Source organism: Fomitopsis serialis (genome assembly GCF_022376445.1).
Source record: "Fomitopsis serialis strain Sig1Antser10 chromosome Unknown B0H18scaffold_13, whole genome shotgun sequence".
Classification (NCBI taxonomy): domain Eukaryota; kingdom Fungi; phylum Basidiomycota; class Agaricomycetes; order Polyporales; family Fomitopsidaceae; genus Fomitopsis; species Fomitopsis serialis.
The window spans coordinates 285,217-303,450 of NW_025954973.1; the positions used below are offsets into that span (position 1 = coordinate 285,217).

The 18,234-nt window shown below is 56.5% G+C and overlaps 6 protein-coding genes across 6 annotated transcripts; 5 read left to right on the forward strand and 1 right to left on the reverse strand.

Moving 5' to 3' along the window:
• The first annotated feature begins 632 nt into the window (after positions 1 to 632).
• On the forward strand, positions 633 to 1,595 carry B0H18DRAFT_86009 (uncharacterized protein). The gene is made up of 3 exons (XM_048039701.1): positions 633 to 752; positions 805 to 1,388; positions 1,445 to 1,595. The coding sequence occupies exons 1-3, from the start codon at positions 734 to 736 to the stop codon at positions 1,460 to 1,462; spliced, it is 621 nt and encodes a 206-aa protein (XP_047896729.1). The 5' UTR covers positions 633 to 733; the 3' UTR covers positions 1,463 to 1,595.
• Positions 1,596 to 2,104, forward strand: B0H18DRAFT_86010 (uncharacterized protein). Its single transcript, XM_048039702.1, has one exon. The coding sequence runs from the start codon at positions 1,729 to 1,731 to the stop codon at positions 1,981 to 1,983; it is 255 nt and encodes an 84-aa protein (XP_047896730.1). The 5' UTR covers positions 1,596 to 1,728; the 3' UTR covers positions 1,984 to 2,104.
• Positions 2,105 to 6,026: 3,922 nt separating this feature from the next.
• Positions 6,027 to 7,586, forward strand: B0H18DRAFT_1083476 (Aldo/keto reductase; the record flags this gene model as incomplete). The annotated part of the gene is made up of 8 exons (XM_048031668.1): positions 6,027 to 6,338; positions 6,398 to 6,541; positions 6,598 to 6,675; positions 6,732 to 6,882; positions 6,948 to 7,037; positions 7,088 to 7,195; positions 7,264 to 7,439; positions 7,494 to 7,586. The coding sequence occupies 8 exons, from the start codon at positions 6,027 to 6,029 to the stop codon at positions 7,584 to 7,586; spliced, it is 1,152 nt and encodes a 383-aa protein (XP_047896731.1).
• Positions 7,587 to 8,102: 516 nt separating this feature from the next.
• B0H18DRAFT_1140351 (WD40 repeat-like protein) lies at positions 8,103 to 10,127 on the forward strand (the record flags this gene model as incomplete). The annotated part of the gene is made up of 9 exons (XM_048035634.1): positions 8,103 to 8,108; positions 8,164 to 8,428; positions 8,486 to 8,679; positions 8,727 to 8,770; positions 8,819 to 8,893; positions 8,945 to 9,110; positions 9,164 to 9,364; positions 9,397 to 9,623; positions 9,681 to 10,127. The coding sequence occupies 9 exons, from the start codon at positions 8,103 to 8,105 to the stop codon at positions 9,841 to 9,843; spliced, it is 1,341 nt and encodes a 446-aa protein (XP_047896732.1). The 3' UTR covers positions 9,844 to 10,127.
• A 2,191-nt stretch (positions 10,128 to 12,318) lies between these two features.
• On the reverse strand, positions 12,319 to 13,210 carry B0H18DRAFT_989667 (uncharacterized protein; the record flags this gene model as incomplete). Its single annotated transcript, XM_048044961.1, has 6 exons — positions 12,319 to 12,415; positions 12,477 to 12,544; positions 12,600 to 12,673; positions 12,708 to 12,765; positions 12,798 to 12,888; positions 13,170 to 13,210. Coding segments are annotated over 5 exons (285 nt in total), but the record flags the coding sequence as incomplete, so codon positions are not given.
• A 1,219-nt stretch (positions 13,211 to 14,429) lies between these two features.
• On the forward strand, positions 14,430 to 15,910 carry B0H18DRAFT_1116300 (uncharacterized protein; the record flags this gene model as incomplete). Its single annotated transcript, XM_048033410.1, has 2 exons — positions 14,430 to 14,926; positions 14,980 to 15,910. The coding sequence occupies 2 exons, from the start codon at positions 14,430 to 14,432 to the stop codon at positions 15,908 to 15,910; spliced, it is 1,428 nt and encodes a 475-aa protein (XP_047896734.1).
• Between the last annotated feature and the right edge of the window lie 2,324 nt (positions 15,911 to 18,234).

Below are 18,234 nucleotides of genomic sequence, written 5' to 3' on the forward strand. Positions count from 1 at the left end.
CTATGGATGTATCGGAGAAATGAAAGGTACGTCATTTTGTTAGTCGACCTCGAACCGATCTTCAGAGGCTGACATGGCTCAGACGTGGTCGCCACCGACGCTGGCGATCGGCCGGCTGCTCGACACTTTGGCAAGACGCAAGCGATTACCACACAGCGCGTGATGAAGGACACCTGCGACATACACAGGACACCTCGACGTCGGGAGATCAACTGCACTCTGGTCGTCAGTCTACGTACGTGGGTCCTTGCATAAAAACTCTGAGGGCGAACATACGCAGCAAGTCTTGCACACAGGTTCCGCGAGTACGTATGCTGACGGCAGTTGCACCGTGTACCCTTGATCCGCCAAATGACATTTTGTCGCATTTGCCCATGTTTTCTGCATCGTTCACGCGTATGTCCTCCTGCCCAACGAGATTATTGCGCTAACAATCGATGACTAGTGATTTGGCAGTGGATACGACGATCTTCATCACAAAGAGCTGCGCGCGCCGAACAAGGTGTTCATCCGCGTGTACGCTTCGGATAACGGCAACTTGGACCACTTCGACAAGTCGGGGACGTAGCCGGGCACGGACAGGGAGGGACGGTACAGGCTCGGCGCGCCCGTCAGCGTCGACTGGATTGGCGGCTACTGCGGACGATGCGAGTCGCGCAGGACGGGGACCGCGTTTTTGTGCGAGGAGGGACAGGAGACGGGGTTCACGTTTGATGATGGGCATGCGGAGTACATGTATGCGCCTGAGACGGGTGAGTTGCCCCGAGTAAGGTATGCATTGGTGCAGTGCTGACTGAGCTGCAGCGGTGGTGAGCATCCCGGAGGAGGCGTTGCAGCAGGCGTCGTATGTGGAGTTCGCACCCTTGCTGCGTAGAGGCATCGCGGGTTTTGACGCTATCCGCGTGGCACTGTCGACTCGGCTACGTCTGCCTCGTACAGGGCGTTGTAGGTCTTGGGCACCTTGCCATCCGATACGCATCGAAACTCGGCCTGAAGGTAAGTACTCGCTCACGCCTCGTCATCTGTATCAAAGCTCAAGGGGACTGCTGCAGGACACCGCTCTCCTCTGGCTTGTCCAAAAAGCCGCTCGCTCTCTCGCTCGGAGCCTCCAAGTACATCGACGCCTCCGCGACGGACGTCGTCTTATCGTCAAGTCGCTCGGCGGCGCATGCTTCGTCTTCTGCACCGCGCCCTACTCGCAGAGCGTCTCCGAGATCATCCCCACCGTCGGCCTGAACGGCACCGTGACGCTCGTAAGCGCGGCGGTGGACGGGAAGATCCAGGTGGGCAACCTAGTAGTGCTGAACATGAACCGCGCTGCGCTGCGCAGGTGGCGTTGGAGTGTGCGCAGGATATGGAACAGTGTGTCAAGTTCTCGACGTCGTCTGGTGAGTGGTCTGGTATCTGTATTCTGGGGCTTGGAGGCTGATGCTTGAATGCGTAGATGTGGAGTCGATGGTGAAGGAATTCCCTCTGGAGGTCGTCCGCGATGCGCTCTATGGCCAATTCCCTTCCTGCATGTGCCTTACCACGTCACGCTCCCCTCGCGCCTGTCAGCGATCTGGAGTACACCCTGAATCACCCACATTCCTGCACGCTCGTGCGTGAGAACGTCGGACTCGATCACACCCTTGGTCTCCTTCAGTTTCGTCAAGTCACTTAAGTGCGGCTACCTTGGGCAGCTATCTGGGCTCTTCTGCTGAGGGCGTCGTGTCACTTCCGGTTATCATGGTTTCGAGCCACTTCGTCGTGGACAACATCTTCGAGGGTTCGCTTGTCGTCTGCAATGTCTTCGCCTACGTCTGGCGTATTGCGGTCGGGCGCATGGCGCTGATCAAGCTCTCCCCGAAGACCATCGAGGGCTTAGAGGACTTAGTGGGTACGTTCTTCAGCACGGTCGTGTCCGGTGTGGCGTGGTTGACGTACTTAGTGCACTCCGATTATATGATCCGCACGGTGCAGGACTTCGGTGTGGGGGTTTAAATGCCCTGGTGTGACCTCAACTCGGCGTTCGTGTGGAGAGAGTGAGTGATACCGACTCCTGCGCGGGCTTTGACTGGCTCCCAATGAAGTTACGATTATCCCGTACGCGCCATAGCAGTCCCATGCCCTCGCATCCTTCAGTACGTTGCCTCTGGCTTCAAGCACGCCTTCCACACATCAAGAAATTCAGACACGGCATGACGGGCCACATGTATTATCAGTACGTACACCCCTCTCCAGGAGGCCCTTGGTTAATGACGTACGTGCTTCTAGGTTCCTCACACATGGGTATCTTCACCTCTGTCTGTTACAGCAGCCTCGCATGATGCCAGCTTCGCCATCGCGCTCAATACATCGTCCTTTGTGCGGATCCCACATATCTTCATAGACGGCCGGTCCAAGACTCTCTGGTCCCTTCCCGCGTCTGGCATTAGGTTTCCGTGTAACGGCGGGGGGCGCGGGCGCGGGCCAATCGAGCAGGGTCAGCTCGATGGATGGTAGGTTGTATCTGATGACTGGACGTCGCGGGCGATGAAGGATCCAGCGCTCGAATCGTATACTGCGCCTCCGAATAGTGTTCCAATTTGCTCGGAATGCCATGAATTCACTCCCTGAATAGCTCTGATTCCAGCCCTGACTCAACCTGATTTCGAGTCTGAATTGTCATGATTTAGACGCGATTTGCCTTCGAACATACAACATGTTCGACGGTCGCACATGCAACGAGAATATTCCATTTATTGGATGCGAAAAAACATCATTTTCATTGCATGTTCGGCGCTCAGAAATACAGCGTCTTCTAAGCCTGCAAATGATAAATTTTCGGGGACAGAACTGATATCATTTTCGGAAGGAGAACATGGGACAGAAAAGGTCCCGTTTTCTGTCCGTTTTCGCGTTGCATTCTGCGACGGAAAAGACTGGATTTTACCCAAAGTTGTCGCGTTTCGGAAAGTCGCCGGACATTTGGCATTTTCGCAGCATTGTCCCCGTCCGAAAACTTTAAGAAAACGTGACACATGTTCTGCGCCCGGCGACATTGCATGTTCGCCGCATGTTCGAAGCTCCGAAGATTCAAGGATAATAATGCGTTTACTTAAGGTTTTCGCGCGTCGAAGTGGCCCATAACTGGTTCTCCATAGGCGCCACTCTTCTTAGCATCTTCTGAGTCCCAAAAAACTGATTTGTCCCCGGTGCCTGCTGTCAAGTTTGTGTCAAGTGCCGACTCAGAGGATCCTGCGCTTGACACAAGTCTAATTGGATAGCTTACCTCGGGCGAGATGTCCTGCAGCGGTCGTAGTGTACGTAGAAGTGTACATGCCGCGGGCACATAAACCAGCAGATATGCATATGGTGCACGGTGACACAGCCTCTGTTTCCGGGCTTGTATGAGTAGTCAATCGTCGTCTGTACGATAGATGAATACCCTTACCTTGTCTGGGGAACGCATCCATGGAAGCTGTCCATTGAACGCTACGAGAGGGCGGCGAACCTATTGAGGAGGTCATACATCCAAGCATCGCCGGTCATGGTCATCATATACTAATATATAGGTAGATCACTGCAGATTAAGCATCAATCAGGATTACTAGCCCAATCATACGACTATAACTTGAACCATGCATACCAGATCCGCGTCAGGCAGGCGTATAAGTACTAACCCGGGCCACCGTTGTCGGCGGCCACTGGGTCATTGACCCGGAACACGTTGAAAGGCTCAACCTGCTACGGCGTGGGGGATGGAGCCTGCCCGATGTGCAGTTATGCGTTGGCCATGCGTGTCCATCACGCTTCTTGGCATAATAGTCAGTACGGCGGACGTGTCGTCCCGTAATGCGAACGTGCCGTATACTATGCGACCAGCAAGACTTACGTATGTGCACAGAGATCGACTCGGCCAATGTCACCCTTGCAAGTTCAGGCACTGGCAATTTGAACAGTGGATTGTAGACATATGGCGAGGCGGACCATGTTCGGTGACAGCCCCAGGGAAGGTGACCTGAAAACTAGACGTACGGCGCTGGGAGATGGAAGATGAGGTTCGCTGGTCGCGAGCATGCGCAGAAGTACCCAAGCCCGACTTTGAGTTGAATATTGATTGCATATATCGACCGGTGGATGACTATATGCGCCCTGAGTAGCAGTGACATCCACCTGGAGAGGTACTTGCGCGACTTGCGCCTGACATGAGGGACGGCCGGCCGAGCCGGGGAACAAGAGCGACTCTGTCAAGGCTCTGCGAGAGTCTCATATACCAGACGAGTGGGTGATGGTTGGTAGTCAACGGGGAAATTGAGTGCACGTGAATGTGGATTGGAACGTACCATGTGTATGGCCAGCGAGAATGAGTACTGAGTACTGAATACTGAAGTGCACAGAAATCGACCCCTCCCCCCTTTGCAAGCGCAGGCACTAACGTGAACAGTAGAAAGGCATACGGCGAGGCAACTCATCATGTTCGGTAACGAGGCAAACGGCGTTAGAAGATGGGGTTCGCTTACCGCGATGTGCGCAGAAGTACCCAGGCCCGAACTTGAGCTGAGATGTTGATTGCCTAAGGCTGCATCTATCAGTGGATGACTATATGCGCCCTGACAGCAATGACACCCCCTGCTTGGTACTTACGCGACTTGCATTTGGCCAAAAGAACTGTCGGCAGAGACGGAGAGCGAGCGCAAGGCTGTCAAGGCGGTGCGATAGTCTGAGACTTGAAAGGGCGATGAACCATGAAAGTCAACGGAGAGATCGAGCGTGCGTGGATTCGAGAATCGTGCGGCTTATATACGGCGTAGGTCCTGGGTAGTCCTAAAGTGCAATGACTATAGGAAGGGGTGTAGACACTGCAGAGGTAGCAGGAGGCCAGTGTCGTATACGTACCCGTCGTTGTACAACCGCGACGCGAAAGTGGCACTTGCAGGACTTGAGGCGACCTTGTCACGTGTTCGCGTTCATCAAACTCCGGTCTCCGAGTCGGCCACCCCAAGGCCACCCTGTGTACGTGCTGTTTTCCAGTACCCAATCGTACAACTACGGGACAATGCACAACAGCACGATGCCATGAAGAACTGACTTGGGTACTCGATTGGGTCGAGTCGCTATGCGATCAGATGCTGCCAGCCTGTGAGTCTGTGCCTTTGTCGATCACAGTCCGCCGCGCCGCGCGCAGGGAAACCACAGCTGAACGCTGGATCCCCTCTACCGTCGGGATCCGCTGAAATAGTTTAAAAAACCCCCAATCCCTTCAGTGTGATTTTCAAGATCCTGTGGCTGTCATCACCACTGTCTCGTCCTTCCTCAGGCTCTAGGTCTTGGAGACTCGCCTATTGTGTCTCACATCCCAAGTAGTCCATATGAGCCTCTTGCCACCAGCACTGCAGGTAGCTTTTGATGTTCGCTCATATCGCGCAGGCGCTAGGACGATTGACTCTATGGTTCGCCTTTCATAATAATATCATATAGCTTGCTATTATCGTGGGATTGGGAGCAGCAAGCTCGCTTCTGAACCCAATCAGGCAATACGCAATCCACCACACATCATCCGCCGGCAAAATTCAGTCAAATATACATTGCTCAGGGGACTGCGCGCTTGCAATTGAGCACTTCGATGGCCCGTCTTTCTGTCAAGTTCGTACGGGTTTACGCGGGATTTGAGAGATCCAAGCTGCTCCGCTCCAGCGGGATAGACTATCTAGGTGTGTTGAATGATCATCCATGCCAGGGACTCGGGCTCAGTTGGCTTCGAGCTGCTTACATACGGAGCCCAGACGCGAAGTTGAATCCACTGAGAAGTCCGCAATGCAGGCTTACTACGGCAGCTTGTGAATTTAAGCCCACAACGTGGTGACGAAGATCTCCGGCTCGACCCACTTCGATGGCACCCTGTGAGTCTGACAGCTCTGCAATGACGTTCACTTCCCTTGCTGACGCAATGCAAGCCCGTTGGCATATAAAAAGGCTGCTCAGGCCGACGGAGGATGTTGAACCCGCCTTCCTCCTCTTTACAACTTGAACCAGCAACTCTACTCCAACTCAGCACACGAGAGATGCCTGGGTTCGTCGTGCCGCCTCCGCCGCCCAAGACCCGTCTGGGCCGGCACCGCCAGCTCGCCCCGCTCGCGGGGATGCACGTCTCGCCGCTCTGCCTGGGGGCGATGAGCATCGGCGACAAGTGGGACAAGATCGGGTTCGGCGCCATGGACAAGGAGAGCAGCTTCAAGCTGCTCGACGCGTTCTACGACGCGGGAGGGAACTTCATCGACACCGCGAACAACTACCAGGACGAGTCGTCGGAGCAGTTCATCGGCGAGTGGATGGAGCAGCGCGGGCTCCGTGATCAGATGGTCATTGCGACCAAGGTGCGTAGCGTCCCCGACGCAGTCGAGCGGAACTGGGCCCTGACGGCGTCCGCTCGCAGTACTCTACCAACTACAAAAGAGACACGGGCATCCCCCAGCAGACGCACTACGTGGGGAACAACATAAAGTCTCTCCACATGTCTGTCGCAGCGTCGCTCAAGAAGCTCCGCACCGACTACATCGACATCCTCTACGTTCACTGGGTGAGTGCGCTCCTCTGTGTCTTTCCACTTCATTCTGACGACACATCAACGCACAGTGGGACTGGGGCTGCGGCGTCGAGGAAGTGATGAACGGCCTCCACAACCTAGTAGTCCAGGGCAAGGTGCTCTACCTGGTACGCCCCGGCGCTTAGCTCCGGAGTGAAATGCAGAAACCTTAACCTCTGTCTAGGGCATCTCCGACACGCCTGCGTGGATCGTGTCCAAGGCGAACATGTACGCGCGGATGGCGAACAAGACGCCGTTCGTGATCTACCAGGGCGCGTGGAGCATCCTCCAGCGCGACTTTGAGCGGGAGATCATCCACATGGCGCGCGAGGAAGGTGAGCGGCGTCCGTGGATCGCCATGCATGCGTACGACTCTGACGACGGCGCTGTCGACGTGTAGGCATGGCGCTCGCCCCGTGGAACGTGCTCGCCGGAGGGAAGATCCGGACAGACGCCGAAGAGGAGCGTCGTCGCCAGACAGGCGAGAAAGGTACGTTCGGATATCACCTCGTCTGCGAGCAACGCACCGACGGCCTGCAGGTCGCATGTCATTTGCCCCAGATTGGGAGCGCTCCGAAGATGAGCGCAAGGTCTGTCTCGCGCTCGAGAAGGTCGCCGGGGAGGTCGGCGTGAAGAGCATCACAGCTGGTGAGATTTCTGCCTCGTGCGTCCGTTATGGAGCAGCGTACTGACGGGTGCGCTCCGTTCAACGGCAGTTGCGCTCGCGTATGTGATGCAGAAGACGCCGAACGTGTTCCCGATCATCGGCGGGCGCAAGGTCGAGCACCTGATGGACAATATCGCCGCGCTCGACATCGCGCTCAGCGAGGAGCAGGTCAAGTACCTCGAGGACGTCCTGCCGTTCGTCCGCGGGTTCCCGCATGAGATGATCGTAAGTCGCGCTCTGTCGATGGTGACGTCGTTACCGACGTACCTTTCTCTCTAGGGCGACGGGTCCGCCTACGGATTTTTGCATGCGATGGGGGGCTACTTCGATCGCTGGCCGCGGCGCCAGGCCCTCCGGCCGACGTCCGAGTAGAGGGATTGGGCTGAATGGGAGTGCGTATAATTGTCGCAGCGGGACACATGATGTATATACAATACATGTTCAATATTCAATGATGTGTTACACGAATGAGCGACTTCAGTTCAGTGCTTCAAGAGGACGCGGCGTAAGATGCGGCATTGAAATTCAGGCTGAAATACTTTCTGCGTACCGAGGACTGTGTACCGCGACCCTGACCTTTGTTCTGCTTCATCACGTATCGACGATGATTTCCAAGTAGGCAGATGAGTGTACCATCGAGGTATGGCAGCATGGTAACGAGGGGTAAAATTAAGGCCAAGTTGCGGCGGCCCGTTATTAGCGTTAACCTTGCAGTAAGAGTCGATCACGTGGTCGTATATTCTTTCGATCGGCCTGCCAAATTGGGAAAAATTCAATACTGCTCCGGGTCCTTCTCCTCGTCCCTATCTTCTTCGTGCTTGCGGCACTGAATTCAACCCTCAATCTGTTCAGGTAACATCATCGTGAACACTACCTACGTACACGACTATGGTGGTAAGTGCAGCAGCATGTGTGACGACCGGGAACCTCACACCGGAGTCCACTCCAGAAAATATCCGTGCTGCAACATGCGCCCTCGACGCACCTTCCAACAAGACCGGGCGATCCTACGCCAACGTCACGAAACCTCGACCCTTTACAACATCCGTTTGCGCGTGCACGCGAACGCATGCGTGCACTGAACGCCGCGAAGATGGAACGACTTTTCGCAAAGCCATTCGTAGCTGGGCTGGAGGGTCACGTAGACGCAGTGGAGACGATGGCGCGGAAGCCAGACAGCCTGGACATGGTCGCGAGCGGGAGCTGGGACGGAGGTATGTGCGTGTCTTCGCAGTGCGACGCGGAGAATTAGGTTCTGACGAAGCCGCCAGGACTCATTCTGCATGACATCTCGAGACGGACGAAGGTTATGCACGTCGAGAGTGCGCACAAGGGAAAGGTGTCTGGCATCTGCTTTGCGGACAGCGACAGGCTGTTGAGTTGCGGGGTAGACCGGAATATTAAGCTATGGGGTATCCGCCCTTCAGAAGAGGATATAGGCGAGGATGGTGCTGGTCCGTCCACGGTGCGCATATACGCAGCAAAGTGTAACTCGTTACTGACTGCGTGCAGAGCCGGAAACCTTTGAAAGTCTTCCCAGGCAAGACGGCCTTCAAGTAAGGATCTGCACTACTGTATCTTGTACGTCACTTATGGCATTGCAGCTCAATAGACCATCACCGGTCAGACCCTCTCTTCGCAACCGCATCAAACATGGTACAAATATGGGATGAGACAAAGTGGGTGCCGTAGCCTTCCGTCTTACGGAATGAATTTGAGACGTCCTATAGGAGCGCAGCCATCTCAAACCTCACGTTCCCGACATCAACGGAGACGATCGACGCAGTGCGCTTCAATCTCTCCGAGTCCTCAGTACTCGCAAGTATAGGCTCCGACCGGACCTTCACCCTGTATGACATCAGGACAGGCAAGGCAGAGCGACGAATAGTGATGCAGGTCCGTCCATACACAAAACCTCACGCTCCACTGAGCTGAACACGACCCCACAGATGCGCAGCAACGCGCTCGCCTGGTCGCCGACCTTCCCCACCTCGATCCTGCTCGCCTCCGAAGACCACAATCTCTACACGTTCGACATCCGCGCGCTCAAATCGCCCTCGCAGATATACAAAGCGCACGTCGCGGCAGTCATGAGCTGCGACTGGAGCCCGACGGGGACGGAGCTCGTGAGCGGGAGCTGGGACCGCACCGTGCGCATCTGGCGGAGGGCGCGGGCACGCAGCCGGAGGTCTACCACACGAAGCGCATGCAGCGCGTGACGACGACGCTCTACACCGCCGACGCGCGCTTCGTGCTGTCGGGCTCGGACGACGGGAACGTGCGCGTGTGGAAGGCGCACGCGGCGGAGAAGCTCGGCGTGGTCACGGCGCACGAGCGCGCGGCGATCGAGTATCGCGAGAGCCTCAAGCAGAAGTGGAAGATGGACAAGGAGGTGGGCAGGGTGCAGAGGTGCGTGGTCCTTGTGTATTTGTCAGGGTTTCTGGTGTACTCATGGATGCGTTACAGGAGCCGACACATACCGAAGCCGGTGTACAAGGCGTCGCAGCTCAAGCGGACGATGCTGGACGCGCGCCGCGTCAAGGAGGAGCGCAGGCGGAAGCACACGCGCGCGGGCGAGACGAAGCCAAAGGCAGAGAGGAAGAAGATCGTCATTGCCGAGCAAACGTAGTGCGGGCGTCCGTTGTGTCATTTCTGTGTGGTGTCACGGTTGTCTGTTGTCCAGTGTTGCTTTCGTCCTTGTTGTACCTGCTAATAGCAGTCTGCGTTTTGTGTGCTCGACTCAATGGCTGTCGTAGACCGCTTCGCGTCTTCTGAGGTTAACGCCGCACATGCTCTATCCGCTGCATTACACGGATCATGACAATCAAAGCGTATTGTTAATGAGTTGTATCACAGTCTAGACAATTGCGCCCGGATGGTGCTCTTGCTCTTGCTCACGCATGCGCGCTGGTGAAGACCGGAAAACACAACCAGTCTACATTCTTCGGGTACGTACAAGTACAGATCTACAGTGCCATCTATTCGCACCCCATGATATCGCCCCTTTCGTATGTATCTTTAGACCCTGCGAGGAATATGTGTAACTTGTCAGAGACCTATTCCGAGTTGATGCTGTCGATTCAGTTGGCATCTATGTGAGGTGGTAGGTGTTCTTATTACACCCAAGTGCGCGGTTTCCGTCTGTCCAATCATGTAGTGGCGGGAGGTTCGTATGCGTATGCTGCTTAACTGATGTCAGACTACTGATTACCTCGCTGAATCGTAGACACGTTACCTTCACCCGAAACACCGCGTTCAGTTGATGCGCCTGGCCTTCTCGTTCATCCCGAAAAGACCTGCCGCACCGGACATGCCAATCAGAGGCACCCAGAACGAAGGAGTCAGCCGCGGCTACACATCGCCACACGCAATAAGCGGTCGCCCGACCTGAGGCCTGAGGGGCCGCTGCGCACGTACCGTTTTCCTGCCTGCGCCTGCGCCAACAGTGGGGCGCACCTCCGTCCGGGGGCCCCGCACATGCGCGGGCCCGTCAAATATCTCGGGCGGAGGAAGCGTGTACGGAAGCGAGTCGAAGAATGCGGAGACAGATGCTGATGTAGCGGATACGGGGAGAGGAGGCGAGCGCGGGGGTGTCCCGCTGGGCCCGTCGAAGATGATGGGGCTCGGCATCATCAAGCGCGTGGGTCGCCTTGTTTGCTGGGGGAGGACGAGGGGGCGGCGGGCGGCGCACGCGGAGGGAGGCGCAGACGCGCGGGCGAGGTGCCGAGGCGCGCGGGGGCGTCGAAGATGTCGAAAATGGGCAGCTCTGGTGCGCTGCCTTGGGGGATGTCGGCGGAGACAGTGGCGAGCTGGCGGCGGGCGGGCGGAGAGGAGGTGCTGGTGCTGGCGCTGGTAGCAGAGGACCGAAGTGTGGCCGCTAGAGCATCTGCGTTCAGGGCTCGGCGAATGGGTGTCGTTGGGCGCATGACTATTCTAGTTCTATGAGGTCGGGAGAGTGGTCACGACGGTAAGAGTGTTTTGGAGGTGAGCCTTGCCTTTGAACGACTCTGAGGGAGAAGCGGAGTTTATTATATGTCGGTGGGCGTCGATTGTACGCATTGATAGCTGCCAGGGAGTTGTGGAATCCGCAGAGATGCCTCGACCGCGTCCGATGGAAGACTGAGTGGCCATGCCAGAGAGGACGTCGGAGATGCTGCGGCGTTAGCGTCTTGCGTGCGCGAGGAATGGACGTGAATGGCGAAGGGCGCTGCGGGGGCAGACCCACCGCTGCCAGCATTCCCCGCGATGACCCAGCGCCCAGCTACTCGGTCCGTTGTAGACAGCGATCTGCTGTGTTTGGTGCGCGCTGGTGGTCTTGACAGACACGCATACGTCGCCATGGATGAGGCACACACCGCGCCACTGGGCTGGGTGCCGCATTATCGCCATAAGGAGCACACCAGGTCAGTCGATCATACCTTCCTGGAGAAACAGAGACAGATGATTGTCGAAGGCACACCAGGACCGGAGCCCTGGCTGTCGGAGAGTGGCTTCGACGTCAGCGATGTCCCGACGTCAACGAGACGCCAGACATTAAAGAAGGGATACAAGAGACCAAGAGCGGAGGACTCGCTTTCCTTCATGACGTCGAATCCGCCGAATTGAGCAACGCGGACCGCGGTGGTGGAGAATATGCCAGCGCATGGTCGCTAGGTACGACAGTTTGACATTGACCATCCGATGAACTTGTGCTCGGACTGTGGCTGAAGCCTGCCAGTGAGGGCGCTTCGCGAACGAGGATCGCTCGACAGCAGAGGCGCCGATTTTCGTGATCTGCTCATGATACATGTTAGTAGGTATATCACACACGGTCTGTGGTCGTACTCATAGGACCATGGTGCCAATCCCCGCGAACCCTGTACAGAACCTAGTGGTAGTGAGCGCAATCATTATAACCTCCAATTCGCCGTGAACAGCGCTCAATCGCTCGACCGAAGTCGAATGTAGTTCCGCAAACTTGTAAGCCCGCATTCACGCACCCAAGCACTTGAAAGAAGTCCCTTCTGATGATATCTAACTTCCTCTTGCGAGTGCTTAGACCTCTCTAATCTATTAAACAAGAGAGATGTCGTGTAAGTATGGAGCTCTGCAGCAGAACATGCACTCACCAAAGCTCCAATCGGCCGAAACACTCCGCCCAATGTCGAAAGCCTCCCGCGGTCTAAGAATAGCTGAGGGCTATCGCCATACAACTCTCTGCTCTATCGGAGAAGGTGTTGGTAGCAGCTCCAAGGTGGGCATATCAACACAATGGCTACGCACGGATTGGAGATGGCGGGTTTACAGGAGACCTTGTGATGGATACTGGATCAAGCTCCAGTACGAAGTTCCTGATCGAAATCGCTGGTAAGACACTATCACGGACATAGAGCGGAGGCCTCCTACGTACTTGCTTGTTCGTCCAGGCGGCATCAGATGGCTTGGTGTGGGGATCATCATGGACAGCGTCCGAGCGGGCACTGTAGACTTGGCAAAGTCGCGCCAAAAACTCACGTTCTACGCGTGACGCATTCGAGGACGATCGCAGGATCAGCGTTGCGGGAGCCAATGGCTGTGTGCGGCCCCTTCAAACAACAGATCCACGTTCTGGCTAACATGAACGCGTGCTGCCCGACTGGGTTGGAGGGTGTTCTTCCGCTGAAGGGCTCTCCCACAGGGAAATGAGACCTCCAAACTGCAGTCATGGATCATACTGTTTAGATGAATCATGGTAAATGAACGGTGTCATCAGGACCGTCAGCGCAACCGCCACGCTAAAGCTTACCGGGAGACATACACAACTACGTATTAGCTTACGTCGAAACCTGCACTGCATTCTAGCCACGCACTTTCAACGTTGGATGATCGCCAAGGTCGTAGCCGAGCCGCAAGTCCTGAAGTCCTGACGTCAAGCTCCTAATTGACACCTCAGTGTATCATTTCCGCTGCTAGGCGGTACGCGCATGGCCCTGCAACATAATGGCAAAATTCATACGATGACCACAGTGATGTATGAGACTGCAGTCCGATGAAGGATACCAAAGATTGTCTTGACAGTAACGCGGTGTGCATGAGGTGTCCTAGAGGTGTCCATTTCAAGTTGGCATCCATCCGTGTCCCCATGAAGATCACGTGCCACGCCACAAACCATCCCAAACAGGCAACCTCTTTCTTCGAATCACTTTCTTGTTTGTTGACCCTCATACCGACCTACTAGTAGTACTACTACACTATGCGAGTAGAGTCTCTGGACCGACCACAATGTGTTGTTCTGCCCAACGCGTCGCCCAAATATTGCTCTGTTATACCTCGAACCCTTCAAGCTTCAGGCTTCAAGGTTGGCAGTCACCGGGCTTCTCGCCGTTCGAGCGACGAGCGGGAGTATACGGCCAATATCACAGTGATTTTGAATACACCCGGTCGTTCCTTATCGGTATTCATCGACGGGGTTCAATGGCGTCGGACTACCAACGTACCAGTACGCTTTCTCATCGTTACCTTCTGTATGCTTACGCAAGTGGTAGCTCGCTCCGCTGGGTCCGAGGGGACTAACTGGGTTTCGTACCGAGTCGTACATACCAGGTGAAGATCCGCATGCTCGTGGTGAGTCTTACAAGGGGTTAGTACCACACACCAAGCTTATCAGCCTGCCTGGTTGGGTCCTAGCTCAGCATCGAAGCATCGTATGAGCTTCTCTGGCCCTCGACACTGACCCATCCGGGCCATATCGCCCATCGCGGAGGCCGAGCGGTGTTCTCAGTGCAAGACAATGGGCGCTCGGTCTCTCGATAACCAGCACGATTGATCCGTCCCCCGGCCACGTTGTCATACCACGGTACTCATTGTCCGGACGCCAGACACCGCTCTTCATCGTTCTCGACGTCGTCCATGGTCTCGACGGCGACCGGAATCTCATCTGGACCACCGACTACGATGTCATACCCTACCCATCATGTCCGAGCTCAATCCCGTCCCTCCCAGATGGTCCGCCCGGCCTCCACAGGCGTGCATTTCCCAACGGCCACGGCTCGTGCGAGGATGCCTCGTTGCTTCCGCATGCGAACTATGGGGTCCCGAAGACCTGGGCGTATTGAAAGTGCGTGGCTTGGGCACAGCACTAGCTGTATCCAGAGTCTTTAAGTAAGTGCGTCCTGGAGGAGGTGAGCATCCTTCGGATCATCTACCATCGCTCACGCTCAACACACCCCCAATATCCTCCCCTACGCCTCTCGCACCATGGGCATTCCTGCTGGTCCTGGAAGTGCTCTGTCCACGGAGGTATCCGTTCAGGATCGCAACGCGCTGCCTCAGTACGGCTTCGGCCCGGAGGTCGAGTTTGACAAGCTCGTCAGCAGCAACCCGTTCCTCTTCCGGGTGCACACGCCGCGCGAGCTCTCCCCATTCTATGACCGCACAGATCCGTACTTCGTCGGTCCTCGGTTCGAGGAAGACTTCGCGTCGTCCAGCTTCTCGTCCCAGAGCGAGTCCTCGCCGTTCCGCAGCCCACCCGCACCCTCCTATGCCGACGCCGTGCAGCACATGGACTGGACAAGCCGTTCGTCTTCTCCGTATGTCTCGACGTCGTTCAGTTTTGCGTGGGCCATCTGGGAGGCGACGAGGAGATACCACCACAACATGAAGCACTCCATCGAGATCGCGATCATAGATGCCCGCGCCGTCGCAGGACGCGCTGTCACGGCAGTCGAGCTGCTCAGGCAAGCGGATGCGAAGGAGTGCGTAACACACATTGACCAGCGGGGATGCGTACTGACTGTGCTTCCTTCAGTCGTCACACGGACCACTGGAAGTGGTACCGCTTTGCACTCGAGGCGCAGGACGTCCTCGTCTGGGGCTACGTCCCGGGCACGGCCGTGCTGGCCTCTGTACCTCTAACGCAGATGTTCACCAAGCTGCCTTCTTACTTCCTTCTCCCTGATGCGCCGACGCCCACCAACGGCAAGGACACATCCCTCTCGCGACTAGCCTGGGACTACACACGCAAGAAGCCAAGCTACCGACAGTTCTGCCAGGAGATGTCTGACCGCTTCCTGCGCATGCCAGTGGACCGCCGCATGCGGGACACCACCGCCGGCTCCGTCCGTCTCGCCCTCTGCCATCTGCGCCCATGGTTCCACCGGCTCGCGCTCGAGGACTTCACGACCGCGACGGTGACCGCGTGCGAGCTCGCGTTCGTCATCGCACGCTGGAGCGGGCAGTGGTGGGTGCGGGAGCACCCCGAGATCCAGGGCCTCGTGCGGTGCATGGTGCACATCATCGGCGAGGAGGTGCGCGAGGCGCGCAGGGTGCAGGCCCTCGCGGACGCGACGCGCATGCAGGAGATCGTCGGCGGCCTGGAGCAGCTCGCGCAGCGGTACCAGATGCGCGAGCGCATACGCAGGTGTCTCCCGCCGAGCTCGAAGGCGACGCCCGTCGAGACGAAGCCCGCGCTCGACCTGCTCATACCCAGCCCCGGTACTGCGACTACCGTCGCCGCTGTCACGGCCCTGTCTGGCCTGGACGTGGAGAGGGCGGCGCTTGGTTTCGCGGAAGAATCGGCGGAGGAACTCGAAGACGAGGCGGCACCCGGGTTCGAGTCCAGGACGGACGCGTTCGCGTGGTCCGCGTCTTGCCTGCTGACGGGCATCTTTATCGGCACGTTCTTCACGCTCTGCCTCTTCGCGCCCGACCGGAGGGCCTTGGCGCACCATCTCGTATGAGGCGCCCAGGCGAAGTCACCCTCTTGCTCATCCGCTACGGTATGCCTTATCATCGCCTCACACATATGCCCTCTATGCGCCTATGCTCCCATTCTCCAATATCGCACCCTTGGGCTGTTGTTGCCGCTTCTGCTTGAACTTAACCATAACTTATTCACTTCGTTCTTTCGCTTTCTTCGAGTGTACCAAGAGTGTTGTTGTATCTCTAGATAGTTATTAGGACCAGGCTCCAGCGCGCTGACTGGCTTGACCGCTGTATCATTTCCACCCTCATTCTCAGACGATGTCCTCCCTCGTGGTCCACACCTGTGCATTGCATCTGCAGCTGCATCACGCGCTGTTGTCGATAGTGTTATTGGGGCCGACACGAACGCGGGCAACGACGTGGAACACGCGGCGGACTTTTGACGATTCGGAAGGCGGCCTCGCGTTGGACGCGCGAGAGCCTCGTTCCGTCGTGTCGTGCGCACACACGCTGCCACCTTCGCTTCGAGGATGTGGACAATCTCTTTCGCTGTTTGGTGCGCACTGCGGAACGTTCTCGGGTGAGTGGTCGGTTCGCTCAAAACGTGCGCGTAAAGCTTCCGGTACTCAGCAGCGCTTTTGCCAGAATGGTTGAGGGACGAGTGCATGACCGGTGTTACCCTTCTGCTCACGGGTTCCGGTTCCGGTAACCCTCATTCGCCTCTGCGTTACTTGCAGGAAAGCTCGAAGACAAGGCCGAGCAAGAGGCTAAAGTCGACTGACTTTTGCCTTCCTCGATACGCTCTCTGGACGGGTTTGGTTAAGGCTGCCACCTCCGACCAACTGCTACCTGCTGGCTACCTGCACCCTAGTTCAACTCTAGTCAGCTACGAATCTGATGGTGGCCCAGATCCTCGTGGTGCGCGTTCATGCGCACGTCGCTCACATCGCGATGAGCTGCTACATCGGCGTGTGGGAGGGGCCCGACGCGCGACCCTCGTCCCCATGTGAGATGCGCTGTCCGGCCGCATGCATCTGTCATGGACGTGAACTATGTCGACCTTCGACTTGAGCCGATGTCATGCGTAATCAATGGTTGACAGTCAGCTGGCAGTGAGTCTCCCGGTTATCGCATACCTGCTGTTCCCTATTAAACAGATAATGAACTCCGTGGAGTACATGGAGAGCGTGCCTTGGTATGAATCCGTCCTTCCTCTCCTCAGCTGATGCTGCAACTCAATATCTAGTGTAATAGACACGGGTAACCCAGAATGCAGATGAGCAAATCACTGTCTCGCAATGGGAATCTCCCAGAGGGGCAGTTGGGACAATAAGTCCTCCCATCATCAAGGTGTCCCTGAACCTGAGATCCGCCGATCCAGATTGCTAGATTCGGGCTTGGCAACGGAAGGCTCGCTCGGGGCGCCCGTCGCCATTCGGAAGGTTGGACTTTGGGCTGGACCGGTCACTTCACCCTACTTCACCGGTCATCCTCTGTGATTTTCGCTGACTGTGTTCATACCGCGTGGGCTACACTCGATGATTGCCACGGAAGTGACCTGAACACGCCTTGGTCATCAGTCGGCTGCACTTTGGCTGCAGCCTTCTTAGGCAGCCTCCGGGGCCTTTCACTACGCCGTCGTCACGGTCTCGCTGGTAGGTCACCAGATATCTGTCTCCTGCCTAGGCCTCGTAACTGAGCTGCTTGATGGTTTATTCTTTGGGTAGCATGTGGTCTCTTGCTGCTGCACTCAGCATATACTGCAGGCTCGAACCTGGTTGGAACGAACCAAGTTAGCTGATGTACACAGTTCCCATCAAGCCCAAGCGACGGCCGATGGGAAGCTCTGCAGGGCTTGTTTTTAGACATGCCCCACGCTTTCTTCCTCTTGACGTGCCCTCGTGGTCGCGCTATGGTATGTAATCATCTCTTGCGTAGGTGGCGACCACGCTAGTTGCGCTGTGAGCTAACGTGCCGTCTGCTCCCTGACCTTTACTGCTACACGCAGAGACTCAGTATATTGCGATTACGTCGGCTCTCCGAAAGTCACATTCGGCGCACGGGTGTTGATTACGCAGGAGTGTGACTTATTTGTTGCATATGGGAGTGAGGACGCACGATACGGCCTGTACTAGGTACGCCCGTTGATTTTCACAGTGGTCAAATCCCAGATCTGATGGGATGGACAAGTGCACCGCTTGCGATCATGCGATCGGGGGCCGGGGCCCGGGGTCGATGCGGTCAAACTCAATATGGAACTTATTTTGATAAAGTGGAATGGCCTGTGCACAAGGACGAACTTGATCAAGCAAGCCGGACAGATAGAATGATGATTGCCTCCTCCTGAGTTTCCGTTTGC

Coding starts and splice junctions, on each gene's coding strand:
- B0H18DRAFT_86010 (XM_048039702.1), top strand. CDS start 1,729: ATGGTTTCGAGCCACTTCGTCGTGGACAACATCTTCGAGGGTTCGCTT.